Source organism: Ricinus communis, chromosome 5, assembly GCF_019578655.1.
Source record: "Ricinus communis isolate WT05 ecotype wild-type chromosome 5, ASM1957865v1, whole genome shotgun sequence".
Classification (NCBI taxonomy): domain Eukaryota; kingdom Viridiplantae; phylum Streptophyta; class Magnoliopsida; order Malpighiales; family Euphorbiaceae; genus Ricinus; species Ricinus communis.
Genome location: NC_063260.1, coordinates 28661090 through 28684186, shown reverse-complemented (window position 1 = coordinate 28684186; position 23097 = coordinate 28661090). Strand labels below are relative to the sequence as shown.

The following is a 23097-nucleotide window of genomic DNA, read 5'->3' as shown; positions in this document are numbered from 1 at the left end:
GTCTGTAATAATTTAATAGTATAACCACCTTCTTATTAAAGTTAAGATATTTTGTTAACTTATGTTTGCATTTCTTTTCATCTCAATAAATAGTTTTTCAAAAATTATATTCATTTAATTTTTCAATATATATGCTTAAACTTTTTACATGTTATACTAATTAATTATATCAAAACAAATTACATATATTACTTTTATCGTATCCATCATAAAACAATTAAGTTAAATTAAAATTTTTTTATGATGTATTTAAAATGAGATTTAATTTGGCCATTAAATAAGATTTAATGAATTAGATAATATAGAATCTAACTAATAAATTTGAATTTGAGTTTGATTAATAGCAAAATGATCAAAATTACTCGTTTGGTTAATCAAATCTTTATCCTTATAAATTATTTATGTTTTTAATGATGGGAGATGTATAATGCTTTAATAACCTTTTTGAACTACTTTTAGTATAAAATTTATTATTTTTATTCGACTTATATATTTTTAAATGGTAGGTGTGATTTATAATTATTCTATTAATTAAATTTTTTATGAAATTATTATTCTATAATTAATAAAATAAAACATATAAATTTTAAATTTTTTTATCAAGATTTAATGTATATTTATAAAATAAATTGATAAATAATAAATTTATATTTATTATTTTTAAATATTAAAATATAAACTTAAAAATCAAGATATACTTTTTTTTTTATTATTCTCATTGTTTCTCTCACTCTCTTTTTATAGATCATTCTATACTAAATTGAACCAAAAAAAATTCAAATGAGGAAATGAGAGAATACTAATTCTACTACCGACGCTGTCTGACCCATTCACTGATGAATCCTGCAGCCTCAAGCCAACTTCTTCCTCTGTTTTACTTCTTTTTGTCTTTTCAAATCAAAATCAAGAAAGGAATAATGCTTAATTCAATGTGGGTTTCACGGTGGATGTTAGGTTTTTATGAATTTGACGGGGTGATGACTGTATTGTTGGCAAGACTTGCATGCTTACACCAACAACGCTTTTAAGCCAGTAACCTTCTTTTCTTTCTCTCTTTTGTAATTCATATAGTTACAGTCTTTCTTTGCTTTATTTTTATTTTTTGTAATTCTAATTCCTGGAAGAATTTTTGAGAATCATGTACTCTTCCTACCGCTTAAAAAGCTTCTCTGTAACTCTTTTTGTCTTCTCCAGTCTATAAGCTCATTTGATTGCTCAATTCTTCATACAGTATACTTATGATATTTTGCTTATGATGGAGGCAATGGAGATGATAGAGTTGTGGAATGCCGTGAGCGGTGGTGAGTTTTTTCAGTGATTATTTGATTAGAGAGGGGAAAATTATTTAGAGTAAGGATGGTTGAATTAAGCAATAATCTTGATTATTGAATTAGTATGCAATTCATGCACTTCATTGAGTTTGCAACTTTGCGCTCCTCATTTGAAAAAGAAGAAAAAGATCTAAATGAATTAAAAATAATGAGTCTTGTGCTGAGATGGCCCAAAAAAAATCAAGAGTATTTATTTAGCTGCTGGAAAAGTTTCAGTGGTCAAATTCAACCTGGATCCAACGTCTTTTATTAAGTTATAGGCTCTTTATTAGTTTGGTCCAAAGATATACGAAGTGATGGAAACCAAAACTAAAACTAACGGATTGAACAGCTGGTCGTCTCTAAATTCTGAGTTAATTCATGAGTGGTTATTAGAGCCCGCCCTGTCCAAGAATGTACCACAGATAATTTTTCTGTTGTAAATAAAAGTTCCTTCATTGCGAATTTAAGATTACAGTAATAAAAAAATCGATAACGGTGATAATTCGAAACGCTCGCACCATCTTCAACCTCCAGAAACAACAGACTAAACTTCGTATGTAAACCCGCTATGAGAAGGACTAAAGGACGAGGCGGCGGTGGCGGCAAAACCCAACATCACCATCTTTATGAAAGTTGGGCCGTCAAAGCTGACGACAACAAACCGCATCATCAACCTCAAGAACAAGAACAGCAAGAATCCAATATTGAATCTTCTTCTATCACCTCAATTTCATGTCAGCAACAAAAATCTCATGATACTTACCAAAACCCCAAGTGGGTTTCGCGTAACGGGCCTAGCCATTCATCAAAACATGATTTTGTAGAGAATTTTGAATTGGGTTCTCCAAAATCTGGACCAAGTTTGATTGCTGAAGTTGGCTCTTCGAATAGGGAGCTTGAAAATAAGGAAAACAACGATGTGGGATTAAATAAAAGTAAAAGTAAATACGGCAAAGAAGGATATGAAACGAAGGATGGAGTAGACGATGTTGAGTGTTTGTTGGAGAAGCTGCGGTTAGGTGTCGACGAGCCAGAGTTGTCTGAGGAGCAGCTCAGGAATAATGATCAGCTGCAAGCGGATGAGGTAATTCATATGAACTTTATGTGTTGGTTTGTTTTGCATTTTCAATTTGATGTGTTATTTGAAACCTCTATTCTATAATCACTCTGTGCTATTGATATGTGGGACTTTGAAGTGCATAAGAACTATATATGAGTTTAATTTGAGTTTAGTAAGACTTTAGTGAAACAATATTTGCTGACTTCTACAAAGCCTATATATTGTTTGGAAACTCCAGGAATAGGAAAATTACTTTGATTTCCTTGTGGAGTTTTTCACTGATACTTGATATCCGTTTTATTTGAAGCTTTGTCTGACCATGTTAAGACCTTGGAACTTGGAAATGAATACATATATCAACAATATAAAGTTTAGAATTTTTTTTCTTTAAAAAATGATACTTTATTAAATAAAGTCACTAAGCGAAAGTACTGAAAAAATAAAATTAGGATATATCGCTCTTGAATTTTAAGATGTCAACCTAGCCATTGCCAAATACCAAAACTAAATATGATAACTAAGTATATTGGATTCCCCTCCTTGTGTTCACCTCGCCGAATGTTAGTTACGGCAGGCTTCAATCTCTAACTTCAGTCCTAGACTTTATTCAACATTTGATATAGCACCTTATTTGCTATTTGCTCTCCCTGAAAGCTAGATCCCCAATCATTGGCAGTTGGCATTGAATGTTCGACAAGGTATTATTGTCAATGTGAAGAATGATTAATCACAAAATTTGTTTGCCGACATAATAATGGTTCTAAGATGGTTTTGTCTCTCTCTCCTTCTGTACGTATGCACCTACTTGTCTCGAACATTTGTGTGCAGGGCAAAGGATATCTTGTGATGCTAATTGAATTAGTAACCTGTTTGATATGCCTCTTTCCCTGTCGTATTATTTGCTCACCCTCGGTGAACATCCAGTCTTTTTAAGTTGCCTGTAATTGTACCATAAAGTGATTAGATACTCTTCTTTGCTGTAGTTCTTATGAAAATCTAGTTAGTTGTGATGGTTTAGATATTAGTCTATATGTCTTAATACATTTGTACCCTATTCAACTTAAGGGTTTGCTCACAAAACCTCAGTTGGATCAAAATATTTGGTTCTACTTATATAACAAATTGAACTTAATATGCTAAATGTTAGCAAAAACCTTGGAGTTCGGACTATTTCCCATATTTTTCCTTTTTACATGGATCAAAAGATTTTGTTATAATGGATGAGTGGGATAAAAAACAAGCTTCAGAAAATGGTTTACAGAGTGAGGTCTATATGGTTATTTTGATATCTCGGAACCCTTTTTTTCTTTGTTGCTTTTGTCCTGCCTCTTCTTATATTTAAAATTTATACAGTTGCTTGTGATGGAGTCCATTTATGGAGAGAATGTCTTCATTCTTAACAAGAAAGGAGGCCTAAGATCTTTTCAGGTTACTGCGAGAGCCTATTATTTTGAATTCTTTTCTCAGCAAAGAAGCGAGTTGTCTAATACCTGTGTTTTATTTTGCAGATTCTCATCCATATTGAAGCTACTGGTGAACTTTCTGTTACTGCAAAGCTTAATTCATTACAGGACCTTAAGATGAAAAGTGAAAGTGACTACTCATATTCATTCAGAATTCAGTATCTTCCACCAATTGTTCTAACTTTCTTATTACCTAAATCATACCCGAGTCACCTACCACCTTTTTTTACCATTTCAGTTCAGTGGTTGGATTCCATTAAAATTTCCAATCTGTTCTATGCTGGACACAATATGGATGGAAAAACCAGGCCAGGAAATTATATATCAGTGGGTGGAATGGCTGCAGACTTCTTCTCTTTCTCATCTTGGGGCTGATCAAGAGATAACACTTGGTCCTTATGTACATTCTGAAGACATGCGTGCAGTTTCAGGAAGTGTCTCCCCTGAAGTTGATATTCCTTCATTGAGGAGTTATAATGATGAGAAGTGCCATGAGAACTTTCGCCTTAACTTGCATGAATGCCTCATCTGTTACAGTGAATACACTGGTAAACATCAAACTTTCCTTTTAAAAAATTTTAGTTCAGTTTCTCAACTTCAGTTTAAATTATTCACTCTGCTGGTATGGCTCATCTACCTTCAACTCTTAGCTTCTTTTAAGGATGTGAATTTTAAAAATATCTTACCGTGAGTCCAATTTATTGTTTTTCAATTTCTTATTTTCTCCCTCCCATTGCTGGGAAGGGTGGTGGTTACAGCAATGTTGAGGTGGAATTGATGATAAGGTCATGTCAGGAGATATTAAACAGTTCTGTTTTTCTGAGAAGATATTAACCATCCTAAGATTACGAGACCCTGTTATTGTTGTAAGACTTGGGGAGTCTGCTGTTTAACTCAAAAACTTTTGTACGTTATCTGATCTTCAGTTGTAGTGTTTGTACCTGTAATTGATTGATATCTGGATGTCTTATTATATATCAGTATGCCTGTTGGTATTGAGGTTGCAAGAGAGGGCCAAGTTTCTAATCAAGCAGGCGGGTCTTTAATCATCATATTTGGGAAATTTTATTATTCTGCAGGTTAGGCAATTCCAAATATTATGATTTGCCTTGAAACAGAAAAATGATGGAAAAGGATTTCAGTTTTTGCAGTATTAGGGTTTGGAAGTGAAACTTTGAGTCAGGGCATTATGAGGTTTTGAATTTGCTCATAGAAGGTAGAAAGGAAGAATAGAGCTTAGAGGAAGAGAAGGCAACCTTATTCTTGTTTTATTCAAATATAAAAGATACAAAATTATTATGGACACTATAATAATCATCTATAGTAATTACAAAATCTAGCTGTGATGTACCATTGTTATATGGTAATTGTGGACTTCTTACCTGATAGACTGACTGCCTTAAAGCTGAAAATTTTATATGGAAATTTTTCATATGAATTTTCATAGTTCCAGAAAGCGGTAATTCTCTTTTCAAAAATCTTAAACATCAGTTTTCAACCTAGCTTTATTACTTTATTTTTTTTAAAGTACGTGGATAAAAGAATTACAGTGGGTAAAGACTTCAGAAGAAGCATGGCAGATCTTGTTAGTTGAACATGATGTTCCTTTGAACATTCTCACCCATATTCGTTTCAGACAGAATCTTGCTTGAAGTTTCTGTCATTTTTAAGTAGATATCTATTAAGCCAACTTATCTTTTGTAAAAAATCATCAAATGATTGGGAACCCACCACTCACTACCTTCTGAGCTTTTTCTTTACATTTTCGGGGCAAGAAAATATTGGTCATTTGTCATTTCAGTCCATGTCTGACTAAATTTGTTTATCGACATTGCTATTTTCTCTGGAATAATTATTTGTATTTTATAAATAATGTGAACGGATATTTCAGAGGTATCATTATTATTATATTACTTTTGGATATTTCAGAGGTATCATTATTATTATATTACTTTTCTTCCCATAAAATATTTTCACCTTTCTGTTTATTTCTCTTAACAGGCAGCGACTTTATCAGGCTACCTTGCCAGCACTTTTTTTGTTGCACATGCATGAAGACTTATTGCGGCATACATGTTACAGAAGGCACTGTGAATAAGCTTCAATGTCCAGATGCGAAATGTGGGGGTATGGTACCTCCTGGTTTATTGAAACAGTTGCTTGGTGATGAAGAATATGAACGTTGGGAGTCTTTAATGTTACAGAAAACACTAGATTCCATGTCTGATGTTGCCTATTGCCCACGATGTGAAACACCCTGCATTGAAGACGAAGACCAGCATGCACAGTGCTCCAAATGCTTCTTTAGCTTTTGTACACTTTGCAGGGAGCGACTCCATGTAGGCGAAGTATGTTTAACACCAGAATTAAGGCTCCGTGTCTTAGAGGTAAAATTCTTTTAGTATTTATTTTGAAGAATCTTAGAAGTAAATTTTATTTGCTTATTTCTAGCATGTTATTCTTCCACTGTTCGCTATGTCATTCTTCTGGGAAATGCAAATTATTCGATCAAGAAATTTTAATTAGTAACTATATCGTAAGAATCAAACTCAGAAGGTGTTGGAATGTTAATTAGTAAGAACCTAACGAAATGCACAATATGCAAATGATGACAAATATGGACAAGGTTCTCTCTCTAAGATCTTGTGGAATCTATGAATCTATGCACAATATGCTTGATTTTCCATGGGCTTTGCAAAGTTATGGAGTTGGGGAAGTCTTCTAAGGCCACTAGAGAAGATTGAGGATATTGTAGTTGACTTTTTAAGGTTTACTATGTTTATTTTTGGGTAATGATAAAATATTCATCAATTTTGTCAAATTTACAATTCTATCATTTCATAAGAAGTTATATAGGTCCCTATATAACTGCCTGAGAAGGGGTGATTTTTTTTGTTTGTTTTTGTTGGTCTTTTTCCTTTTAGATATTTTATGTTTTTGCTTTGACCTATTTCAAATTTCAAAGGAATGCGGTTGTGTGTGTAAATGAGACACCTTGATCAACCAAAACATGTATCTCAACTAAACTTGCTCTTTAGTTCAAAAGTGGTACCTTGAAGCTCAGAAACAGAGTGAAACAGTCCCATTTTTTCCGTTTTCTTTCTTGAGGTGAAAGAGTCCTCTTTTTCAGCAAGTATAATTAGAAGCAAACCCCTTTACCATAAACCGACCACCTTTTCAAGCATTAAATTAACACCTTTAAACATCAAAGTATTACATTTTACAAAATGGTGCAGATAGGGTTTAAATGTGTAAGACCCATTATTGCAGTGGAAAAATAGGTAACCTATGTGTTATCTGGCATTTTGGCAGAGAGATTTGTGCTCCACAACAATAGATCATTGTATCTCATGTAACGGCTGTCACGACCGCATTGTGTCTGTTTCAAGATGATTGGTCGCTTTGAAGGAGAGAATTAAGAACTTCGCAAAAGTTCAGAAGTTTCTGGTTCTCCTTGTTACTTCCAGCTTTTTACTAGTACTTCAGCAACATACTTCATCATGTTCTTTCCTGGATTATAGATGGTGTTAATATCTTCTAATGTCAATTGAGTTTGTCTACAGGAGCGCCAGAATTCGTCTCAGCTCAAAGACAAGCAAAAGCTTAGGGAGCGCGAGATGATCAATGAACTTCTTAGTCTCAAGGAAATACATCGTGATGCTAAGCAATGCCCATCTTGTAAGATGGCAATCTCAAGAACTGAAGGTTGCAACAAGATGGTCTGTAATAATTGTGGGCGGTACTTTTGCTACCGCTGCAACAAAGCCATTGATGGATATGATCATTTTAGGTAAGTGAATCCGTTGGATTTTTTTTGGTGGTTGTATTTGCATTGGATAAGTTCAAGATCAATGTTTTGTTCATTTATTACATGATTGTACATTTACCAGCTTTTTAATAAAACTAAATTGTGGTATTGGTCAGCTTTACTTAAATAAGCTTCTGTTGTTTTGAAGGGATGCATGTGAACTATTCCCACGAGAAGCAATTGAACAGTGGGAGAGGCAGATGAATGCCCGCCAGATTGTGGCTCAGGTTCAAGCTGAGCTGTTTTCTGAGCATGCTCACAGGTGCCCTAATTGTGGTCAAGATAATGCAAAGGTTAGTGAGACTCTGGTTGGATTAAGATGCTGGAGAACTAAATTCTATGTATGTATAATGATCGAGGTTATGGTCATCTCAGCCATTGTATGGAGTAGCAATAGCAGCCAACAGATTATCTATCGCCACCCAGTCACGTAAATACTGGGAAATGTATATGATCTTTCTATAAGCCTGTAACCTTTTTATATGTGCCTCGGTAAATCTTTAATTCACAATCTACCATTCTTTGGATGCCTATACAGGTTGGGAATAACAATCACATCTTTTGCTGGGCATGCCAAAATCACTATTGTTACTTGTGCAAAAAGATCGTGAGGCGCAGTGCTCAGCATTTTGGGCCCAAGGGTTGCAAGCAGCACACGCCTGGATAGATGCTAACCACCCTATTTGAAGAGGAAAGTCAAAGACTTGGTAAACAGCATGGTTATTTGATCCACTCTGCAGATTGCAGATAAAGAGTTACATGATGGCTACATATATTTTACCATTTAATGTTCAGTGGTTGGATTCCATTAGGACTTCCAATCTCTGTTCCATGCTGGAACTTTATATTATATGGATGGAACTACCAGGGCAGGAAGTTTTATATCAATGGGTCGAATGGTTGCAGACTTCTCATCTTGGGGCTAATCATGAGATGACACTTGGTGAGAGCTACAATGATGGTTATGGTATAGTGGATGGTTAGGCTGAATATAGTTGATAGTGATGGTTGGTGACATTATAGATCAGAAGGGTGTTAGAAAGTTTCTGATCTATTTGTTAAAAAATTAAAATTTATTTATTTAACGGCTCGATACAAATTCAGGATCAAATTAACCCTTTTTCTGGAAATCTAATTAACGTGTAAAATGAAACTTTTTTATTCTTTTATTAAAAAAATTAAAATTTATATAACCACTCGGTACAAGTCCAGGGGCCAAATCATCCCTTCATCTGGAAAGATAACGAGAGCTTTAACTCTGTATTTCCCCAATAGTGATTAGGTGTGTGGGTGCATTATATAAAGTCTTATGATTTTGTTCTATTTTATTAAAAATAAATATTATTTTAGAAACAATAATTTATCTTTAAGCCCTTCCAACTTTTATATTTTTATTGGTTGGCCTTTCAGTTTCTCGCATTTTATTGATCTAGCCCCTAATCTTTTTGCTTTTTATTAATTGAGTTTTGAGATATATAAAGATTCCGAATAGGAATTTTAAATTTAAAATAACAATATTTAAGATACTGAGATAGACAATGTTTACATGTGAAGATGATCTTTCTCATTTTCATTTTTAATTCTTGTGAAAAATTTTCAATTTATTTTCTAGAAAAGTTGAAAAAGAATGCTAAATTTTTAAAGATAGAAAAAAAGTATGAGAGGAATTTTTTTGTTTAATTTTATTTTTTAACAAATATATTATAAATGAACAATCATAAGATAACTATAAATAAAATTGAGAAAAAAAAAGAATAATATGCAATTTGTAATATATATTAACGCATATTAAAAGTTTTTAGGTGAAAGTGAGAGATTAAAATAAACATTATCCAAAAGAAAATATAAAGTTCTTAATTTAGAAGAGAATTGCACAGTTCAGATACTTGGATGGCAAAAAATATAAGATTCATATATCACTTTGGCAGTTGGAAAACACCTGAATTTAAAATAATTGAAAGTCGAAGGACTTAACTGTACAAAATTGAACTTGATGTTTCAATTGTAAGAAATGAGAAGTTGTGGCTTAAAACACGGGTTTAGCTAAAACCCAGAAGAGAAAAGAAGGTCACAGCCGCCCTCTCTCTGCCTTTGGCTCAAGCTGTTGTTTCGCCTTCTCTATAATTGTAGACTAAGTGGTTCCATTAACTAATCTGGAAAAATAGGTACTTCTTTTTTAAATTTGTTTCTTCAAGTTAATTTGGTTCCCTTAAGCTAAGTTCTGTTTTCTTTAGTTATTAAAAAGAACAACCTTTCTTGTTCAATTAATCTATTATTGCCATTATTTTTTAGCATTCAAGTCTTAGAGGTGCTTTCTTTCCCAATTGGTTACTCTGGTGTTTGCTTTGCTTTGATTTTGATATGAACTTATAGGTACTAAGCTAGTAAAATCTTGTGACTGAGAATAGCTGTTTTTATCTCAAAGGTTTTTGCTTGTCAATTTGAATTTTCGACAGTTGCTGTAAACTTTAGATAGCAAGCGGGTCATATTTCTATGCGAAATGCAGACTATCTCAAGGTTTGGATAATTTTTCGTGGTATTTGATATCCATTACCTTTTTTTTTATTCGTATGCATGTAAGAGTTGCATTTTTTTAAAAACATTTTTTATTTATTACATGGAAGGATTTTTTAAAGATTCTTTTTCCTTGTTTCTAATCAGGTGTAGCTTATCAGAATATTCATTGTCTAAGATAAACAAGCATTGGGCTTAGAGAAACTTCATTGGTGGCATCACCATTGGGATTATGCAATTTTTAATTGTAAACTTGCAAAAGCGCAATCGTGGTATTAATAGGTTTTGCTTATCTTCAACAATTTACTTACTGAAATCATCTTTACTTAGAAGCGTAATTATTTCACGTGAAAGGTACCGTCTTGAAGCACATTATTCGGGTGTCTCTGCATTGTTGTTGGAAGATCAAGTGTATGATTATATTCCTGTGACTGACAGCAACAGATTTGAGAAAGCAAGGAAACCTAATAGTTGCCCAAGAAAGCGTGGATTGTTTCCATTTGTTGTAACAGTGTTTAAGACCTTGAATTGGAAACTTGCAACACACACAAACTTCTTTAAAGCAGTTAGCTTCCATGGGTTCTCTCATTCAATTTATGCCTTTAAAATCATTATTCATGTGCTTGCATCAGCAGGCTTGCAGATGGAGGTGCAAATATTTCTTAGAGATATCATTTCTTATTATAAGGAAGTTAATTTGGATGTTTCAGAATTGTTCTCAACTTTGTTGGATTCGCCACAGGATGCGCATATGGGAGGATCAATTATTGTTGCCAATGTACTTATAAAAGTATTTGCAGAAAATAATATGCTAGTGGATGCAGCAGATGTGTTTGTGCAGGCAAGAAGATTTGGGCTTGAGCTGAACATTTTGTCATGCAATTTCTTGCTCAATTGTTTTGCGGAAGCTAATCAAACAGAGTTCATTAGAAGTTTGTTTGAGGAGTTGAAGGATTCCGGGCCATCACCTAATGTTTTCACTTACACAATTATGATGAACTATTATTGTAAAGGGAGTTTTGGGAAAAACATAGATATTGTGAAAGCAACTGAGGTTTTGGAGGAAATGGAAATGAATGGGGAGAGCCCAACAGTTGTGACATATGGTGCATATATTCATGGTCTTTGTAGAGCAGGTTGCGTTGAGTTTGCTTTGAGGCTTATCCGGGATTTGAGAATCAGAAATCAGCCTCTCAACAGTTATTGTTATAATGCAGTGATTCATGAGTTCTGCCGAAATGGTGAACTGCATGAAGCTTTTGAACTTTTGGAAGATATGAGGAGCCATGGAATATCTCCAACTGCTTATAGCTATAGCATTCTGATTGATGGGCTTTGCAAGAAAGGGCAAGTTGAAAAAGCTCTTGATTTGATAGAAGAAATGGTTCAGAGTAATGTAAAACCATCCCTAGTTACCTATAGTTCACTCTTTGACGGTCTTTGTAAGAGTGGACTGACAGAGATTTCTCTAAGTATGTTCCATAATCTTGGTGCTGAAGGATACAAACATGATGTGATTTCTTACAACACCTTAATCAATGGGTTTGTCTTGCAAAGAGATATGGGATCTGCCTGTAAACTTGTGCATGAGATGAGAATGAATGGTTCAGTTCCTAACAGTTTTACTTTTAACAGGCTGATTCATGGGTTCTGCAAAAGACAGCGCTTAGATAAAGCTTTGGAAGTTTTCACTATAATGCTAAAAGTTGGTGTACAGCTAAATATTTTCACTTGCAATATTATGGCAGATGAATTTAACAGAGAAGGACACTTCTGGGAAGCTTTGAAACTCATAAATGAAGTGCAAGACTTAGGCATTGTTCCCAATTCCTACACATATAATATAGTCATTAAATGGCTGTGTAAGGAACAAAAAACAGAAAAAGCATGGGAAGTTCTTCCCGTAATGCTTAAGAACAATGTTTTTCCTTGTGCTATTCATTATAATACTCTAATTGATGGATATGCTAAACAGTCAAATCCAACAAAGGCCTTGCTGTTGTATGCAAAGATGCTAAAAGTTGGGATTCCACCAAGCATAGTCACGTATACAATGCTCATCAACATGTTCTCCAATAGAAGCAAAATGCAAGAAGCATACTATCTGTTTAAGGAGATGATAAAAAAGGGGCTGGTTCCAGATGAAATTATTTTCACATGTATTATAGCTGGATTTTGTAAAGTTGGAGATATGAAAAGTGCTTGGGCATTGTATGAAGAAATGTCGCAATGGGGCAAGTCACCCAATGTTGTTACTTATACCTGTCTAATTGATGGCTATTTCAAGATAAAGCGCATGGATAAGGCTGACTTCTTGTTTAATAAAATGAAAAGAGACAATGTGACACCTGATGGATTGACATATACTGCTCTCATTTTTGGGTACCAGAGTCTTGGGTATAGCGATAGAGTCCGTGAAATGTTTAATGAAATGAAGGAGAATGGCGTTTTTCCTAATTATACTGCCTATGCTACACTAGGGTTGCACCTTGGTGTGGTTAGAGAAGAACCGGCGAAAGGGGAAAGGATGTGATAATGGTAAATTACTCTTCTTCTTATTCTTGTTTAATAATTTATAATTTCCCTTTAGCATTTACTTTACAGTGTGTTCAAAAGCTTTAAAGGCTCTTTTCTTCTTCTTCTCCTTCTCTTCTTCTGCTTTATCCATTCTTTTCTATAAGACAGTAAAATGTATTTATCCATTCTGATTAGTAATGCATGCTGTCATCTATCATGCCATTCTTTCTTGACAGCAAAGCTAGATGCTGTGTATAAGACATGTTTAATAGTAATTTATAGGCTTGTTTTCAAACAATTTTAATACATCCTGAATGGGCCTGTCTCCAACACATTATTTGCCTGCTTTGATTAACAACTTAATCATATCTGGATAATGCCATTCAATTTTTCAAATTTTGTTTAGATCCAAATTGTATTCTATGTTTCAGGGAAAAGAATGTATTCTACGGAAGTATGTAATCATATTTCCTTGTGGCCATAGTAATCAATATGCTGTAGTTATTGAAGTTCCAAACTTTTACTGTAAGATGTGAGTTACATGTATATTTATTTTTACCTGACACTATTTTTCTGCTGAAAGAACGTGTATGTTTTATCCTCTTTTCTTTTAAGTCGTTTCATTTGTTATTGCTGAGTTTCTTCATAGAATCTAGAAAAGCTATTGGCTGCTGACCTTTTAAGCAACTATGGGACTTAAAATGATTCCAAAATCTGCATTGTTCATTATGATAAAAAATTAATAGCCGTGTCAAGTTTCTTACTTCAAATGTGATAGAGAAAAGACAGTGGTAGCTGTAGTGGGGATTCTTTTGACATTGGAATGGGGGAGAGGTAGGTAGTGTTGTGTGTGGGTGATAGCAAGAAGAAAGGGATGAGTCAGAGAGATGCATGAGAGGAGTGGGCAATTCTAAATAGCTCATTTGCATGTGACAGTTGATATATGCATGGAAAGTAATTGGAATCTCTCACTAATAGGCATTGGAGAGTAAGGTTTCTGATCGTTAATTTAGATTCAGCTAATAATTAGAGATAGAAGGTTAGATTGAGAGGATCTTAAGAGGTAGATGCGGAAGGGAATTTCTTATGGAGATTATATGATGTTAGGAGAGAAGCAGCAATAGCACCTTAAGGTTTTATAACATTTTTAGACCATTAGAAGCTTAATTGCTTCTTTGAATTATATTTTACTTCTTAATGGCAAATTAACACAATACTTATATGCACAGGCGCATGTGCATATATATAAGCTCATTAGCAATGTACTGTCTATTATTCTTACTCAGTGAAGTTTCTTCCAGCTTGGATTGTATTGTGCACCATTCCTTGTCTGGTTAAGTTCTCTTTACTTGTGTATGCTTTGCAAACCTCAACATGGCTATAATCTTAAATAAATGGAACGTAGATATTTAAATACTCTTTGCTAATTTTACTTTCAGATCTCATGTCAACCATTGAATTGCTTGAAGGTGTATTGTTGTTGATATTATCTTAAAAGCGTTAATTCATGTTTTCTTTTTTATATTTCAATATTGACAATATTGGACGATCCGTTAAATTTTGTGATTTTCTTTTCAATATCCTAATAGTGACAATTTGTTTTTGCTTTTAGTGTAAGCAACCTAGAAGATGCTTATTTCAAAAGCCACTAATCAACACTGCCAAATACTCTTATTTTCTTCCTTAATTTTTATTTACTTCTTCAGTAAGGGTTTTTGAGTGGTTAGTCTCTGTTCGATTAGAATATTACTGGATGCCTTTAAATTTTTACATAATTGCTTCTTGTAAGTAGTTTTGAGTGGTTGATTGTTACCTGTCTTAGCCAAGGATCTTGTCACTGGACAATTTACCGAGAAATCTGATTCTAAGGGCTGCTTCTTCCCTTTAATGTGATTCTTTTCTCGACCTATGATGAATTATTTCAAACTCATTAAAGGGAGTTTGACAACTTAGACCTCGTTAGAGAGAGCTCCAATCTCAATAATTGTGATTAAAATTTGGCTTAGCCTTTTATTCAATTTCAGAGTCCTTTTAAGTAGGACTAGTTTTCTTATTAACATAGGAACTATAATTTAGGTGCCTGTAAATCAAGGATACTCCTAACTAAGAGATAACGATAAAATAAAAATAACAAAACAAATCTAGGCCATCTAATTCTAACTCTTGCCACGTCTTTGATAAGAATGAGCCACAAAGGAGTCCATAACATCACCCTCCTTCTGAAGAAAAAACCTTGTCCTCAAGCTCAAAGTCTGAATAAGCATCTTGGAACTTCACCCGGCTCTCCTAGGTGGCATCAGCAGCATCAATACTAGCCCAATGTACTAGAAATTCCTAAGTACCTTGATTAAGTCTAGCTCGAGTTACTGAAGCGGGAGTTGGAATAACACAACCATTTTCCATATGTGGCAGAGGTGGAAGTGAGGCTGGTGGTGTCCCTTTATAAGGCATGAGAAGTGAAACATGGAAGACGTTATGAAGTTTAGACTCGGCTGGTAATTGAAGCTTACAGGCAATAGGTTCGATATGCTGCACAATGGGAAATGGGCCATAGAATCTTGGGGACAACTTATGGCGAGGTTCAATAGAGACAGATTTTTGTCAGTATGGTTGGAGGTGGAGCCAAACTAAATCCCCTGCAACATATTGCACATCACAATGCCCTTTGTCATAGAACTCCTTCATATGATGTTGTGCTTTCTGTAATTTAGTCCTTATAGCAGCCAAAGCTTGATCACGAGTAAGCAAGGCTTGGTCCATCTCCTCAACTCTAGAGGACCCTGATACATAGGAAAGGAGACGTGGTGGATCACGTCCATGCACAACTCTAGAGGACCTTTGTAGGGCAGTATGAAATGATGTATTGTGGCAATATTCAACCCACGGAAGCCAATCAACCCAGCTCTTGGGATTTTCCCCTACGAAGCAGCAAAGATACATTTCAATTGTACTGTTCACCACCTCGGTCTGACTGTCCGTTTGTAGATGGTACTCTGAAGAGAAGGCAAGCTTTCCCTCTAGAAATTGCTGGTGAAAATCATATCGCGATCACAAGTAATTGTCTCAGGAATTCCATGGAAACGGACAATGTGCTCCAAAATAATGTTGGCAACTCTAGTGGCAACATACAGGTGAGCCATAGGTATAAAATGTGCGTATTTGGAAAATTTGTCCATCACAACAAAAGGAACTGTTTTTCCCTAAACCTTGGCAACCTATCGATAAAATCCATTGCAATGTTTGCCCATATTTGAGTAGGAAGAGTCAAGGACTAGAGTAACCTGGCTGGACTCAAGTGTTTAGATTTCTAGCGTTGGCAAATTGGGCAGGAGGACACATACTCAGCAATAGTTGCTTTCATCTCTTTCCAGTGGAAATCTCCTTTACTGTGATGTAGAGCCTTTTGGATACCCTCATGTGTACTGTCATGATAACTAGACAAAATTGAAGCAATCAATAGGGAAGAAGGCATCAAGTAGATGTGATTTTTAAAGAATCAGTCGTTCATGTATTGCCCAATTAGAATCTTTTTCTCCCTTTGTAACCTGCAGATATAACTCTTGCAACGAAGGATCATTAGTGCCTTCCTCACGGAAAGCATCAAGAAGCAAAAAAGAGGGTGACTGATTGCAAGGAAGGATCATTAGTGACTTCCTTACGGATAACATCAAGAAGCAAAAAACGAGGGTGACTGATTGCATTGGCCGCCTTTTCCTCTCTGTAGCGCCTGGATAAAGCATTGGAAGCCCAGTTTAAATAGCTAGCCTAGTATTCCATTACAAAAACAAACCCCAAAAGCTTGCTTATCCAATGTTGCTGGAGAGAAGTTGTGATTCGCTGGTCTAATAAAAATTTCAAGCTGTAGTGATCAGCTCTTGTCCAAAAAGTGTGCCCCTGTAAATATGGCCTCCAGTGTTGCACCGCCTTTGCCAACCAAATCAGTTCTCGCTCATATGCTGCAAGTTTGTGGTGTAATGCAACCAATTGGCGACTGAAAAATGCAATCCGGTGGTTGTTTTGTTGGAGAATAGTCCCTATACCCCCTCCGGATGCATCACATTCAACTATGAACAATTGCTCAAAATCCAGCAATTGCAAAACTGGAGCAGCAGCTAGTGCCTATTTCAATGGATTAAAAGAGAGCTCAGATGCCTCATTCCAATAAAAGGAATTTCTTCTTAAAATATTGATCAGTGGTGCCGCTAACTCTTCATTTGCTTTAATGAATTTGCGGTAGTAACCTGCCAGCCCCAAGAAACCTCGCAAAGTAGTTATAGATTGAGGTTTTGGCCATTCTATGATGGCTTGAATTTTTGTTGGATCCACTGTTATCCCTGTACCAGAAATAAGATGGCCAAGGTATGCCACTTTGGTCTCCCTAAAGGCACATTTAGACTTCTTCAATTGTAGATCGTAAGCACACAACAATTCAAAAGTAATGCGCAAGTGTATCAAATGGTTTTCCCATGCTTTGCTGTAAATTAGAATATCGTCAAAGAAAACCAATATAAATCTGCACAAATGAGCATAAAATACCTCGTTCATAAGTGCTTGAAATGTGTGACGGAGCATTGTTCAATCCGAAAGGCATAACCAAGAATTCAAAATGCCCTTCATGTGTTCGAAAGGCTGTCTTCTCAACATCTGATGCATGCAAACTTACTTGATGGTATCTAGATTTTAGATCCAATTTAGTGAAGTACTTGGAGCCATGCAATTCATCAAGTAACTCGTCTACCATCCGAATCGGGAATTTATCCTTGACTGTTATGGCATTTAGCTCATGGTAGTCTATGCAAAACCACCATGTCCCATCTTGCTTTCGTACCAGCAGAACCGGAGAAGAGAAGGGAGATTTACTAGGTCTAATGATCCCTTGTTGAAGCATCTCGTCGCATTGTTTTTCGATATCATCCTTTTGCAAGTGAGGATGTCGATAAGGTTTGACTATCACCGGTCCTGACCCTGGCTGCAAACAAATTCGATGGTCACAATGTCAGAGAAGAGGTAGGTTGAATGGGTCTTGGAACAAATCAGCAAATTCCGTTAGGAGCTATTGTAATCCCTCCCTATGTAAATGGAGTTCGTTAAGCAGGTGGAGCTGTGTTACAGTAGGGCTGCAGTCTTGTAATACAAGTTTCTTCCTAAGTGATGTGAACTCTATAGTCAATAAGGCAAAATCCCAAAGGATGGGGGCCAAGAGTTTACAACCATTTGACTCCTAATACCAGGTCAAAACCAGCCAGAGGAAATTCAAAAAGTTACTCCATTACATATTCCTTCAATGTGGACATTCTCTCCATTAGCTATTAATACACTTGCATCTGTTTTAGGCTGAACATTGATTTCGAGTCTTTTGGCAACTGTTAAACTGATGAAATTATGAGTACTTCTTGAATCCACCAAACCCATAAAGACTGATTGCATATAACAACCTTCACTTGCATAGTACGCGCCCCTTTTTTACCCGTGATTGTGTTTAATGAAATCCCCAGTTCACCATCTACCACTGTTGTTGATTCCATTTCATCAGAATCTGCCAATTGAAGCCAGAAAAGCTTTTTACATTGGTGACCAGCCCTGTAAGCCTCATTACAGTTGTAACAGAGGCCTTTCAATCTTCGTTCAGCCATCTCTACCCTTGATAATTTTTTGATGAATGGTGTGTCTACAGTCTTGGCTTCCTTCAATCCTCCAGCAGTGGTAGTACTTTTGGGGAGTGCCTTGAATGGATGGTTTTACTGCTTGGGCATAGTCCTTTCTTTACCTACGCTTCCTTTAGAACACAAAGCTTGGACTTAAATGCTCTTGCTAAATTCATTGTGTGAGCCAAATCAGGTGGGACATGAAGCTCCACATCTAGTCGAATTGAATCCGCAAGACCTGCAGTAAATAGACTCACATGTTGATCAACTCGAATGAATTTGTTTGCCTACCAATTTCTCTTGAAATTGCTTTTGATAATCTTCTACCGACCCGATTTGTTTCAAGTTTATTAGTTCCCCTAATGGGTTTCTTCTGGTCCAAAATGCAAAGAACAGTAATCGATCCAGCTGATTGTGGGTTGCTCCAATTCCAACTAATGGTACCATAACTGTGCTTCACCGAGCATGTGGCAAGCAGCCAATTCCACCCTATCCCCTTCCTGCGTATGTTGGTTGACAAAAAACTTCTCGCATGGATATATAACCAGATTAAAGGATCTTTAGAGCCATCAAAAAGTTGGGAAGTCCAACTTGGTGCAGCGGGGAACAACTTCATAACCTGGTTGTGGCGCCGAACTCTGCTGCTGGTTCCCCGCGTGAATTCTTGAAGAATTCTGCGCTCGTGGGGTGCAGCTTGCTGTTCCATCTGCCGCAGTTTGCATGCCACGATTAAACCCGTACAATAGCTCCTTATATTGTGATGATAACTCCTGCAGCTGACTACCCAATCGCTATTCAATCTCTACTGCACGTGCTTCCTTTGCAACTTGGCCTTCCTGTAATAACAATCGCAGATCTTCTTTTGTCGGAGAGTCGCCCATTGTGTTAGGCTCTGATACCAATTTGTTACCTCTCTTAGCCAAGGATCTTGTCACTGCACGATTTACTGAGAAATCTGATTCTAAAGGCTGCTTCTTTCCTTTACTGTGATTCTTTCCTCAAGCTATGGTGATTTATTTTACCTTGGACCTTGTTAGAGAGAGCTCCAATCTCAATAATTGTGATTAAAATTTGGCTTAGCCTTTTATTCAATTTCAGAGTCCTTTAAATAAGGCTAGTCTTTTATTAACATAGAAACCTATAATTTAGGTGCCTGTAAATCAAGGACACTCCTAACTTTAAGAGATAATGATAAAAAAAAATAACAAAACAAATCTAAGGCATCTAATTCTAACTACTTGCCACGTCTTTGATAAGAATGACCCACAAAGGAGTCCATAACATTGATGGAGTAAAAAAAACAAAGAGAAAACTCAAGATTACTCAAATAGAAAAATCCAAGAATGCTGTTGCTGTTTCTCCATTTTATTGTTGTCTGAACTGCATCTGATTGATTGTAAAGTCTTGAGGTATGCTTTAATTGATTGATATCTAGGCACAAGTTGAGCTACTCTGTGTCTGTTGAACAATTTCCCAATTGTACCCTGCTAGATAATGGTTTCAAGAATTGTTCAATTTGTCAGAATATGAGACAGCAGATTCTTAGCAAGTTTTGTTATATTCTCTCGGCTTCATTGCTTAATTCCAGATTGATTTTAATTCAAATTTCAAAGTTGTTATTGTTGCTTTTTCCCCTTTACCATCGTTTCCTCATTATTTTAGGATAGAGCAATGCAAAGTCATAAATTAATACATGTTATTTTCGGCACAGGATGTTCCTATGCAAGCTAAGCAAAGACATTCTTTCTTTCCATATTATGGAATTTGTTGACAAGAGAACATCATGCTTTTCTAGTCTTTGGAATTGTCTTGCCTTATCTTAAACCTAATCAAGAAAAGGCTTCTGGTTAATTTGCTTGGCAGAGGATGAGCTTGGATGAAGTGAGAAGCATGGAAATCAAGGTCAGTTTGCATTACTATTTTTCTATGATGCTTTTTTTCTCTAATTATTTAATATTTGTAATTATCAATTATTAAAGGACTTGATAATACTGGGGGACTTTGTTACACCAGTTATTTCATTTTAGGGGTTCAACACCTTACTGATACCAATTTTCTACGTGATGTCCTGGTTGAAGAAGAGGATGAAAAAAGAAAAAAAAATGAAGCCATACTGTGAATTTCATTTAATCCTATCCTATTGATTGTCAATTTTAGCCTAATTGCATCAATTAGTTGCATTTTTATCTAAACAACATGAGTCCAGAGGGCATGTGCTTGCGGAGGCGTATATGCCTACATGGAAGAAAACGTTATTATTACATTACTAGACCCATTCACCTTTTCTTTGATCAGAAAAAAGAAAAAAGAAAAGAACAACTTCGACTAAATTGGCTTGACCTAGAATCACATAACATTAGATGATAGGGTAGGAAATAGCAGTAATGGTTGCTGGATATACCGATTTGAGACCTAGAATTGAAGCTAGTTGTGGTTGTTTTTGTTGTGATGATGAGCATGAGGCCATGAATTCAGAAAGGAGACATGTTAAAGCCAGATCGGGTTCATAAAAACCAAGTTTGTTGTCTTTGAAAGAAAACACTAATTCGCAGAGCTGATCAGTTAGAGAGTTCAGCCCCAGGTACCAATGGGCCTCCCAAATGCAACATTTTCTTAGCACCAAACATAATAAGGGTGTAAATCAAATTCTCTTTTTGTCTCCTTCCCTTTCCTGCAAATTCTATGTGGTGCTATTATTAGTGATTTCTGTGAAGAAGACATAAATAGGGAGAGAGAGAGAGGTAGATGAAGAGTAACAATGCTTGTAAAAGGAATGGGAGAGGAACAAAGAGAAGTAGAAAAGAAACATTAATTTCTTTTTTCTTTTCTTGGGGTTAGTTTGGCTTAAAGAAGAGTTACTTTTTTCTCTTGGTTTGTTTAGCTTAAGATTATTACCTCTTAAAAATTGGGAGCTCGGTAGCTTAAGTAATAATGAAACATAAATTTTCATCCACCTCATTATCTATGTATGTGTAACACATGTCCTGCGAATCTTATCTTATACGCTGCTCGGATAAATTTGCAACTGATTACTGAATCATGCTAAAATTTACAAGATCAAAAGGATATGACTAAGTAGTGAATTTCATTAGGGTTTTGATTGTTTTGAATCATTGGGCCTTTTTAGTTTCGCCACCAAAAAGAGAAGTGGTTTTAAATCATATGCAAGTCATCTACTTCATATCGTTTTCCTATGCGAGGATGAAGCTTGATTTGCGGCTCTCCCATCAATTAAAATTCTAGCTTTGCCATTGCATATAAAGGTGAAACTCAATTCACACCCATAAAACTAGAGAACAGTAAGCATTTTATTGTAGAGATTTTACAGTTTTATAAGTATGCATAATTGGTTTATACAAGTCCAAACCAAGACGAATGATCATTCTGTAGCATACTAAAATAAACAAGATTGTACAGGCATGGGCACAGGTAAATCCACCTAGCTATCGCCTGGAAAATGAGACAAGCATGAGCACCCAACTGACAACTAATGATTGTATAAGAAAATAATGCATTGGCATTACACATTATGCATGTGATAGGTAAATATACACATGATAATAATATTATATTTTTTTTATATTAGTGCTGCAATGAAAAATCTCATCACATTCAACAAGGTCTAGTTAGATTGACTAATAATTGTTCTCTTATATCAAAATTGACCCAGGGACCTAAAAGCTATTGCCAGGGTCCGATTTATAACCAAACTCAAATAGGGCCATCCCCTGGGAGCACAATGCAGCACCATGGACCTCTCAGGCTCAAGCGATGCACTAGGACCACATCCTTTGTACCTGCTCCCATTCTGCTTTTTAATTGAGGTTATTCTCAAAATCCCATCTAAATAAGGCCACAAGCAAATCTTCTTTCCTTTCTTTGTGGTAGTGCTTTTCAGTAATCGTCACTGGTGTATTTTCTTACAAAGTACTTTTTGTTGCAGGATAGGAATTGCCTAGTCATTTTCTTGAAATAAAGCCAATTACTTTTTTTGTGGATTTAGTCACCTTGGATATATTTCCCTCTATAACGGACATGCTTGCCCTGCGATTTATTTTCTTGGGAATCTTGGTATCCGCTTAAAAGCTAGTGACCTGAACTAGCCTTTGTTTCAACGCCAGTCCTATTGAGATTCCTTCAATTGAAGTTCTGTCCAGGCTAACCCATTACAGTCCTAGGGAAATCAAGCTTAGGAAGGCAGCAGGTATTCATATTGCTTTTTTTTTTTTTTTTTTTATCACGTAGTCATTTTCTTGAATGGCTATTGGTCTGAAAGACATGAACGTGGATCATTACTGCAAGGGATTGAGAAATGCTAATTGGCTTAACAAAAAAGAATGCGTACATCTCCAGTCCTCTCATAAACAATACTCTTATCAATTGTTTTCTGATTTTAATCAGGTATGCAGCAGGATGCCCAAAGTCCGAGGGTGATGCTGCTTGATCACTTCACATGCGTATAAACACATACAAGCTGCAATTTTGGTGTTAGTTTTTGTTTTCTTTCAATACTGTATTTATGAAAAAGATTTTAGAACCCCAAGGGTTTCATGGTTTATTCTGCAGGGACTACTTTTAATTAATGATCTTTCATCTGAAACTCATTTCAAATTTCAGTACTGTAATCTAGCTTGTGTATGATATTGTTAATCAATATCAAGTCATGGGAAGGGAAGATTGTTCCAGTTCAAGCTGAAGCAAATGATGTGTTCCTTCTTTATTTATTTTTTCATCATCATGGATCTTGCCAATCTAGCACTGAAGGAAATAGATTCA

At 35.6% G+C, this 23097-nt stretch overlaps 2 protein-coding genes across 7 annotated transcripts; both read left to right on the top strand.

The window, feature by feature from the left end:
* The first annotated feature begins 774 nt into the window (after positions 1 to 774).
* Positions 775 to 8774, top strand: LOC8289079 (E3 ubiquitin-protein ligase RNF14). The gene is given in 8 exon segments (XM_048374547.1): positions 775 to 2397; positions 3727 to 3801; positions 3882 to 4114; positions 4116 to 4384; positions 5838 to 6223; positions 7400 to 7626; positions 7793 to 7937; positions 8183 to 8774. Coding segments are annotated over 8 exon segments (1980 nt in total). The 5' UTR covers positions 775 to 1881; the 3' UTR covers positions 8312 to 8774.
* Positions 8775 to 9633: 859 nt separating this feature from the next.
* Positions 9634 to 23023, top strand: LOC8289080 (pentatricopeptide repeat-containing protein At3g22470, mitochondrial). 6 transcript variants are annotated; one of them, XM_025158869.2, is made up of 7 exons: positions 9638 to 9809; positions 10101 to 10162; positions 10307 to 12697; positions 20033 to 20223; positions 21992 to 22145; positions 22265 to 22525; positions 22723 to 23023. In XM_025158869.2, the coding sequence occupies exon 3, from the start codon at positions 10392 to 10394 to the stop codon at positions 12690 to 12692; it is 2301 nt and encodes a 766-aa protein (XP_025014637.2). In that variant the 5' UTR covers positions 9638 to 9809; positions 10101 to 10162; positions 10307 to 10391; the 3' UTR covers positions 12693 to 12697; positions 20033 to 20223; positions 21992 to 22145; positions 22265 to 22525; positions 22723 to 23023. The 6 variants fall into 6 exon arrangements, with proteins under 6 accessions (XP_048230123.1, XP_025014637.2, XP_048230122.1 ...); XM_048374165.1 differs by having other exon boundaries at positions 10070 to 10162; XM_048374164.1 differs by having other exon boundaries at positions 9638 to 10162.
* The last annotated feature ends 74 nt before the right edge of the window (positions 23024 to 23097 follow it).